The sequence below is a fragment of the Pavona decussata genome, unplaced genomic scaffold (genome assembly GCF_977016875.1).
Source record: "Pavona decussata unplaced genomic scaffold, jaPavDecu1.1 SCAFFOLD_114, whole genome shotgun sequence".
NCBI classification, from domain to species: domain Eukaryota; kingdom Metazoa; phylum Cnidaria; class Anthozoa; order Scleractinia; family Agariciidae; genus Pavona; species Pavona decussata.
Window position 1 is genome coordinate 1,108,034 of NW_028145528.1, and position 9,747 is coordinate 1,117,780.

At 38.7% G+C, this 9,747-nt stretch overlaps 1 protein-coding gene across 1 annotated transcript; it reads left to right on the plus strand.

Moving 5' to 3' along the window:
- LOC146470055 (uncharacterized) lies at nt 1-5,169 on the plus strand. Its single transcript, XM_085122160.1, has 3 exons — nt 1-347; nt 4,072-4,234; nt 4,763-5,169. The coding sequence occupies exons 1-3, from the start codon at nt 257-259 to the stop codon at nt 4,923-4,925; spliced, it is 417 nt and encodes a 138-aa protein (XP_084978286.1). The 5' UTR covers nt 1-256; the 3' UTR covers nt 4,926-5,169.
- Nucleotides 5,170-9,747: the final 4,578 nt, after the last annotated feature.

A 9,747-nucleotide genomic window follows, 5' to 3' on the forward strand; every position in this document is an offset into this window, starting at 1 on the left:
GTCTTAAGTGTGGAAGCATAAAAGGAAATGTGTATATTTCCTTGCTTACGTGATGTAGAACAATCATCGAACTTTCTTCACACGTGTCTCTTTTGTATTTAATTGTCCATTGAAGCTGAGGTTATCAGGCGTGTCATCAGACTATAGACAACCGTAATTCATAACAGGAGACTTTAAAAACAAATTTGACTGTGAAACGAAAACATCAATTCAGTCTGTCTGAGCAAAGAAGCCGGTGAGGCCTCGTTCTGTCAACATGGCAAAGAGCTGGCGGATTCCATTTTTCTCCGTATTCTCTATAACTGTTGTGTTGGTCGTAGCATGTATTGTCATTGCACTGCAAAAAGGCAAGTATTTTGACTTTTTTTTACCTTCAATCGTAGTCGTTAAGAGAACAGTGAAGTCGATAAAGCCAAGAAACTAATTATTGAAGACATAGACTCTATAGACTCTATAGTTTTGCTCTGTCCAGAGAACAGGCTATTCTCTGATTCGGGGGAAAAAACGAAAAGAAAAGAGAGCCCTAGTTTATACGTCAGCCTCACGCTATCCGTGAGAGCAAGACAAGAGTGTTAAATAAGCTTATTCAAACGTTTTATTTCCAATACATGATTACAGAAGAATCAGAAAAACACAATAACTTGTGGTCACGCGAAGAAGTAGGGCAAGTGTTTTTAGCACTGATCGCTGTCCGTTGACATAAGGTGCAAAAATACTTTAATATTCTAATTTTTGACTGGTGTTTTCGCGGGTCATTTTTTAAATGCTTCTATCAAATTTCGGCTAGAGTGAGATCAGGACACTGTCTTTCGGTCAAAAGTACCATAATCCGCAAAGTTTACTGTACACTTTCAGACCCTAGCACAAAGCACCTAGTTAGCTCTCTTACCGGGATTACAAAATTTCATCAAACACCTTTTGAAAACCTTGTATGGGATAAATCATGGTTCCAGCCTCAAATGGCTTTGGACGTTTTCACTAGTTTTCGCTTAAATATTGTGTTAATCAAAATTGTCGCCAGCGAGTTATAAACTGCTTTAAACCGGCAAACACAGAGAAGCAATTAGCAGCAGTTGTCTCGGTGGCTATACGATGGCATAGTTGAAAACGAGAACAAGCCGAAATGGATAAGCGCGTTCTATCCGTTTAGAACATCGTTTACCATTTAGAGTAGACGCGATTGCTCCATCAGTTATTACATACTGCAAATGGTAACATGTGGAACCAGACGAAGTACAATGATTGCCAATAAAAGCAACTCTCCGGCGCGCAACTCGAGACGACAGTGGTGTTTATCAATTCGGAAATCTTAAAAGAGCGGTTAAACATTTTATTAGGTGATATATAAACTGTTTTCTGAAGTCTCCCCTGTAAGTTACCGGACACGTCTCAGCATTCTCGTGCATTAACTAATTTTCACCTGACTAGGGAGATAAGACAACTTTCTATCCAACAGTCAGCACATATTCCACCATTACAGAAGTAATAAGCTTTGACAGCCAGAGCTAGCGAAATCTTGTGTAACTATTTTGGAGTTATTTTTGTTATCGTTTATCCGTTTTGCCACATGAGCGCTTACGTACCTCCAGGCTGTGAGGTGACTCCGCCCACCTTCCAATATCTTAGCACGCAATGTACTGTACGGATCAATGGTCACTAAAGCGCCCCCGTAAAACCTTTGACTGTTTAAGACACTTTCAGTCTGAACCTTTTAACATAACCTGGGGAGATTATTCCCGTTTGCAAAAAAAAAAAACTAGCACTGAATCTTTTTTTCTTAACTCAAAGCGAGTTCAATAACATGATCTTTTAGACCTGCAAAATGCGCGCGTGTTATCAATTTATGATGATGATAATTCTCCAACAAATTTGATTGTTGTTTGAAGAGCACTAATTCAAAATACAGGAAGGGCACTGCTTAGTAACATTCATTTGAATGGTTACAATTTAAGATTTCATCCGCAAACCCAAATTTAGCAAGCATCACCTCATTAAAAACAGCACCATATTAAGGTTCTACTTGGTAGCTTTCTATTCGAATGGTCAGCCTTTGGCAATTCATTCAGTCATCTACTACAGCTAGCATAAATTTAGTACTGCTTACTGCTCTCGTTTAAATGAACATTTAGCCTCGTCTACAAAAGAAGAACGGTTTAAATTGTTCCATTACTGAAGTGAAAACGAGTCAACCTCCTTTCCATTGGGACCGAGACTTTTGTAACTCTTAAAAATAGGGGAACTATTTATTTGCTATCTCTTCCGAACACTTATTGTCGACGGCAAACAGGCTAACCTACTTCATATTTTCCGTGACTATAGCTATAAGGAAAATAAATATTGCATTTTGATCCGGTTTTAAGATAACTGAATTGTTTGGCCTGCCTGCGCAGCTTGGGGGTTAGTTTTTTTGATCGTGTGCCGCTTGTTTTGAGAAGTGGATAATTGATTGGTTCTGTCAGTCACAGCCCACCATTCAAACAATGACGATACGCTGTCTATGGGCTAAACGACATACTCGATCAGTTCATGAGTTGATGGATCACTTGTTCAATTAATAGGAAGTTTTAACAACTGATGGTCAAAACCTAGGAGCGTCGCCAAACATTCCTACAGATCGATCAGGCAAGGTACAATAAAAGAAACTACAAGTTTGTGCTGTAAATCGATTATCCCTTACTGAATTAACAATTGTGTTAGCTTTCTATTAGAAAAGGTCTTGTGAAAGACATGTTTTACGGCACACTCATTCCGGGCGGTTATCTGCAGCGCGACAGGAAGACGGAATTTTTTTTATCATTTTTTTATCATTTTTTATCATTTTTTTCAAATTCGGCCTTGAACTGGAGTAGGGAAATCAACTAATTGCGATTCAGTACCTCTTTTAACTTCCTTTTTGTTCTGCCAAAACCGAGAAGAACGTCTGGCACGTAAAGTGAAGACAATGAGCTTCGATGTTCACAGCATCAGTAACACAGGAATCTTATGCAATGAATTTCTACAGGAAGCGGTTGTACTCACGCAAATGTTTCTCTGATTTGAGACACGAACGAAAGGAAACAAACAAGTATTTTATATATATAAATAGATTTTAACAATGAACAACTTTAGGAAGTATAATTATAATGCCTCACGCCTTCCGGCAAACTCTCACAGGAGGGATGAAAGCTGCACGTAATCGCAAACAGAAGAAAAAAACAACAACCGGTTAATGGGAATATTTGGACACAGGAAAATAATTTTCAAAACAAATTAACTTTTTAAATTTTAAATGATTTGAAGCCAGCAGTCACACAATAAGTCGGTAAAGTAATCGTCCGGGTAAGTGAAGTCCAGAAAAGGAACTATGTATTGTTGGCGAGGTTAAAATGCTTATTATCTTTTTGAAGCTCTTTTTACGATAGGCCAGTCTCGCTCCTGGCCAGCTTCATCAGGCGATATGCCTTAAGTTAATGGTTAGTAATATAAAAACACAACTTTTTTGTCTTTTTTAAAGCCCTTTTATCTCAGTATGAGACCATTAGTATAGCGGTCGAAACGTCGCGATCCTCACTGACCAATGTGACGCGATCGTGAGACCAACTATTAGTTTATATTTTTAAGCTAACCCATTTCTCGTCGCAATATCAATGGTTGTGTCACAGGGTGATGGCAATACTGAGAGAATAACGAAAATATAGTAGCAGTATAGTAGTATATGCCGAACCAATGGAAAGTGTTTTTCGCGAGCTCTGATTGGCTCCTCAAACTCCGGATCGATTGTATTTGCTATTTCACCTGCTGGCGTTGTCCCGGATTTGCGTGCGAAGTTTTCACCGATTATTTGTCAGAAATAAAGTGACTAATTGAGGCAGGCTATCCCCTGGTTTTGTCTGTACTAAAACTGTTATTCAGCTCAGTGTCGGTGAAGTAGTGGTGGATAATGTCGACCATAAAATAATTGTTCATATAACCTCGAACATAAGCAGTATATGTGCCACAAACAAATTTCCATGAAAGCGCGTAACGAACCGTTACGCGAAGTCAATTAAAATTCGGAACATGGCTTAATCATAAGCTTTGTGTTTTTTGCAGGTAAATCCAGCACAGAGACAGTTGAATTCTCCAAAGGACAACTGAAAACAGAGGACGATTTCACTGCAGTCACTGTGAACTCGACCAAAGGACCGAAGGCTAACAACCCAAAAAACAAAGACCATCACCGGAGATTTTGTCGTAAATGCTGTCAAACTCCACCGTAAGTTTAGCCAAATGATGGGCACATTCTCTAACCTCGCTAGAACTTTGATTTCAAATGTATGATTTCAAATATCGCAATTTGATTGGACTGAAATTGAAACGCATCCAAAATCGATCCCAAAACAAAATGCAACAGCGGGATGCGGTTTTCAAGGGCGCTAGAATGTTTCACCTGATCTTCTATCCCTGACTGATAAATTATAGGCTACTGACACTACTCCTGGTCTGCACCAAACCGGTCCTAAAACAAATGCAATACTTGTTCCATTATAAAGCTGGAAAATAAGACATAAGTCCAGCAGTCCCTCAACCTCGTTCCCAGGACTTTTCCCATGTAAATTGGCCCTGGGAACGAGGTTGGCAGGCTCTATCAATTTGTGTTTGTGTTTGTTCTTTACAAAAAGTTTTCATTATGACATTTCATAACAGTTTCTATGTTATTATTCAGTAGTATATGTGAAGTTTTCGTTTTATACAAGGAGAAAAAAATTCTGCACAATAAGTCCCTTATGTCATTTTGAAACAGGTGTTGGTACAATAACCACAAGGAATGTAGCAAGTGCCTTAACCAGAAGAACATGAAACAAACTATAGCAACGCTCTTAAGAAGATCCCACACAAAGGCGGTACACCATCACCAGAGAGGACAACAAAAATTGACAAAGCAAAAGGCTGGGAGAAAACTATAAACCATTGACATTAATTAAAACGAGTAATACCAGACGAAATTTGCGCACGCTCGTCACTTTCGACTGCCGTTTGTTTCAGCTCAAGGACTGATAAAACAACCAATTGTTGTTATACTGAGCAGAGATGTTTTTCAAATATGCAATTAACTTATCCAGATAAATTTATTCCCGCTGTATTTGTACTGTTACAAATGTAAATATCATTTAAAGAAATAGTTTATTAAACATTGTTACGTAACTGTCACTGAGTTTGTTGAATTCCACCCCCGCCTCCATTTAAGTGCAAGCGTCATGACGCAAACCCTTCTTCCTTTTTCCATTTGCCTTCATTCACGTTTGCTAATAGTGTGTCGTTTGCCGGGTCGAATGAGAAAGTGAGAAATGGAGAGCCTGGGGTCCGTTCCTCTGGACAGTTTTCTGTCGATTGGAAGTTCTTTTCAGAACAAACTAGCCCGATATGTCTCTTACTTTTGCAAAAATCTCAAAGTTTTCGGGTGAAAAATCGAATTCCGGTTAAGTGTCTGTCCATGATACAACCAGGCAGGACCAGGCAGGAGGTGATAATACTCAAATCACCGATTTGGCTCAAACTTGGCAGAAACATTGAGTGTCATAAACATATTCATGTGCTAAAACATCAACTCAAAATATTCCATTTTACCAGAGTTATGGGTAAAACCTGAAAAATGGCCATTTTGGCACAAATTTATGCATATTAATTAGTCAAACTCAATTGAGTGGTTAGACAAATATAATTGTGATCTGGAAATAAAACCCACTGAATTGTCTTGCCCACTGACCAGGCTTGTAGCACAGTGCTTAATTTCAATCGGTACCTTCGATTTTGTCATGTGCCTGAACCTGAAGTAAGAGGCTGTTTTAGACATTTTCACGAGAACCTCAAATTCGGCTTTTTTGTACCCAAATATCTCTAATGGCCAACAACCTAACTATGTAATTTAACTATAAGATTGAAGAGGCATATCATAACCTTCAAAATACGGAATAAAATTTTTGGGCAAATGAATAGTTTGTTTGTATGAAGCAAATATGTATTACCACCTGAACGACTTTTGTCGATTTCATCAAAATTCATGTTGCAAAAAAATATATATATATTTTCTGACTGAACATGAAGAGACACGTAATGTATAGTTAAGTATTTTCTGACAATAACAATGACAAAATTTGGCGATATAAGTGGGTAAGGATTCAAGTTTGACCAAGCTATTAACAGCTAGGTTTCCCCTCTTTTCATACAAATATTTGCCTCCAAGAAAGCCTATCTAAAGAGGTAATCTCTTTCAAACAATTGCCACTAACGCATAGTAAGAACTAAAAATGCTAGTGGCTGATACATACATGTCTTCTCAGTGCACCAGACTCCATCCTAGCTACCATTTTGTATCAAGCCATCGTCAAATTCAATGAGCCGGCTCGATCGTATCGTCTATATGCCTCGATTTTTTCAACACGGATCCACCATTACCATCAACTGATTAAAATTATCAGAATATACCATTTTTGTTTCCAAAATAAACAGAAATCAAGGTAAATAACTACATAACTGACATCTAAGCTTGACAGGAGTGGATTCGCTGTTTATATCCGCCATCTTGGTTGCCAAGTTATGAGCCTGCTTCGCGGTCAGCGGCTATGGCACAAGTTTGTCGCTGTTGAGAGCGCCACGAGCTAAAGCATTGTCTTTTTAATACAATTTATAAAACTTTATCACATTTCCTCCGCTAACGAAAACAGGATAAGCCTAGAAGGGTTAGAGGACGTAACAAGAAAACTGAAAGCTATTTCAGCTTGTTGATATTCAACATAAAAGGTGGCCCAACACAGTTTTGTACCTACGCCCCAATATACCATCAGTCTCAAATCATTCAAAACCGAATGCTCAAGACTAACAAGAAAAAGGATGATAAAAAATAAAACCACGGAGATCGTGACTTTGGCAGTTAGTTGCCTTGTTTGTGCTCGCAACGTTGCTGGTTTTGAACCAGAGGCAAAGACAGAAGACAATGAATAGTCCGGCCCTTAAGCAGCAGAAACATTGACGCCCCGGACGTCACAATGGCAATGTTTCCCTTTTCACGCTACGACATCACCAGTTCAACCATTCCATTCGTCCAGCCTATCGTCTGTCCGTTTGGTCGTTTTGTCGTTCGTTCAATAAGTCCGTCAGACAGAGTGGCAGACTGACCGACCGACCGACTGACTAACCGATCATTCATTCGTTCGTTTGTTCATTAGTCATTCATTCAATAGATCTCCTTGACAGACTTACTAATTTTGCAGTGCTACCATAATCTTTTTCTTCCCTGGGCGTTTCCGCTTTGAATATATCCATCTGATGCTGACGGCAACGTCTACAAAGTCCTAACGAATTATGCGAAGAATAAAACAAACAACCAATTTACTTATAATAAACAAAACAATACAAGGTTTAGCTTCCTTCTCTTCAAATCGCACGGTACGGCGGAAGGCATGAATCGCATCGAGCGTAGATTCGTGAGTACAAGCGTCGCACATCGAACGCTTATCACTTGCATATGATTTTCGGTGAGAATGGTTTACTGTCTCATTACATATTGTAATCATTAGAACGTACACAAGTAAGGTCTCATGAAGAAACAAGTGATGAATCTCAACACGTGCAACACGTCGATGACTAACATACATCTTGCAATTTGAAATTAATGCAGCACATCTTCTGACAAAAACTAGTTTGAAACTAAACAAATTCCCAATAGACACGCTGACGCAACAACGAGGAAAGCTGCCCGCGACAGCGCAGTCAGAAGTTGATTGTTCATTTTGCCGCCAAAAAATGTCTTCAGCTGAAAGGAGCGCTTTTATTGACTGAAAAGTTCACTGCTTATCATAACTTTTTGCATACATGAAAACTTTCATCTTTCATCATATTTTTGCTTCTCATACAAAAGAATTACATCAAGTAGAATAGTCTGCTAAAAAATTGTTTGGCTGTCAGTTTTCACGCGAAAGCGGAAAGTGCCATGTCACGCATCAGCGCAGTCGTAAACAAAATTATGCAAATTTTTGGCGACATAAACATTTTTACACCTTGTCAGCTTTGATAAGGTTTCAAAGGAAAAAAGTTTCATTTTAGCAATTTTTATCTGATAATTTATGGGAAAGCAAAAGGACCTTATCGATAAATCTCCATCAACTGTTTATTACATACCGTGTAGAATTTATTGAAATGCACGTTACAATGCAAGAACCACAAACGCAACTGAATAACTTTCTTACCGGACGATCAAAACCTTTTTGGTACGTCCATTGAATAATGAAGCATAACACAGACAACTAACTTTCTTTGAAATAATTCTTATTAAGCAAGAGTAATTCATATTTCAAATTATTTTTACTTGAAGATTGCGTGGACTAGGCTACAAAGGAAACATTTCGGGCCTGAAATGTAATTCGATACTTTTTTTCAAAAGATTTCCCTTTGTGAGATCAGCTTGAAAAACGGCTTTCGGTTCACTCAAATCTACCTGAAAGTTAAAAAAATCGGACACGACTTTCTCTGCACACTGAATTTCACTACTACTACGAAAATTCGAATGACAATTCTCCACTAACATAGAAATGTTGATGATATTCTGGAGCGACTGTTTTTAGCTAATGTGTCTAAGAATTTCCAAGCCATCGCACAATTGCGTCGAACGAGTGCCGCAAAGTCTGCTATTGTTACTTTGCACAGTGCTGAACCTATATAATCATGATAAGGAGATTAACTTTATGCTTTACCTGCTCCTACTGGAACAAGTTTCTTCCACCTCTTCATTATTTCCTCAGAAATCTTCTTTGATACGCCCCTGTCGCATTTTCCTTTTCTTGATCTATGCAATGGGTGCAAACAAAAGCGAGAAGGGCGCCAGTTCAGTCCAAGGAGGTCTCGATACTTTAGGCAAACTGTCATACCTTCCCTTTGTTCATTAAAGTGCCTTGTCCTCAGGAGTATCAGTTCACTTTCTGACGAAACGGATTTTACAGATTTTTAAGATGGAGTTTGATATCTCTCTTACATGAAGCTATGGCCGGGATGTATTCTTTGAGAAGGGAATATTTTGGTGACGATCCACAGTATGTGGATTCTCCTCTGCCTATAGAGCATTTGAGAGGCCTCGGTGTTCGAGGTGGCATGTTCAAATTTTAACACGCTTGTTAATTCGAATCCAATCTAAACTTGTGCGAAAGACGCGCGAACACGCGAACGACACGCGAACACAAAACATAACAGGTGTTAGCAACCGCAGACAGCACGCAGGCTCACAAACGCTTTTCCAAAATGACGAAGTCAAAAGAAAACATACTCTTGCCAGATTTTGATGTCAATTATATTTTAAATGGATTTATGACAGCTTATTTACCTTACTTCCTGGCACGTTTTTGGAAACAAAATCGTTATATTCACATTTTTCATCAGTTGATGACAATAACGGGTGGCTTGTTGAAATAATCGAGGCAGGCAGACGATACGAACAAGCCGGCTAATTGGATTCTATGGTGGCTGTGAGATAAAACGCTAGCTAGGATGGAGCCTGAAGCACTGCGAAGACATGTATGTATCAGCCACTACCAATTTTAGCACTTGCTATGCTTAGTGTGCAATTACTTCAAAGAGATTACCTGTTTCGATAAGCTTTTTTGGAGGTAAATATTTGTATGAAAAGAGGGGACACCTAGCCGTTAATAGCTTGGTCAAACTAATCGTAACCCTCGGATATCGCCAATTTTGTCATTGTTATTGTTAGAAAACATTTATTGAACATTCCGTGTCTTTTCA

Excerpts from the sequence above, each read along its gene's own strand:
- LOC146470055 (XM_085122160.1), top strand. The coding sequence starts at position 257 with ATGGCAAAGAGCTGGCGGATTCCATTTTTCTCCGTATTCTCTATAACT. Across the intron at positions 348-4,071 it reads TGTCATTGCACTGCAAAAAG|GTAAATCCAGCACAGAGACA; the intron begins GCAAGTATTTTG and ends TGTTTTTTGCAG. Across the intron at positions 4,235-4,762 it reads AAATGCTGTCAAACTCCACC|GTGTTGGTACAATAACCACA; the intron begins GTAAGTTTAGCC and ends ATTTTGAAACAG.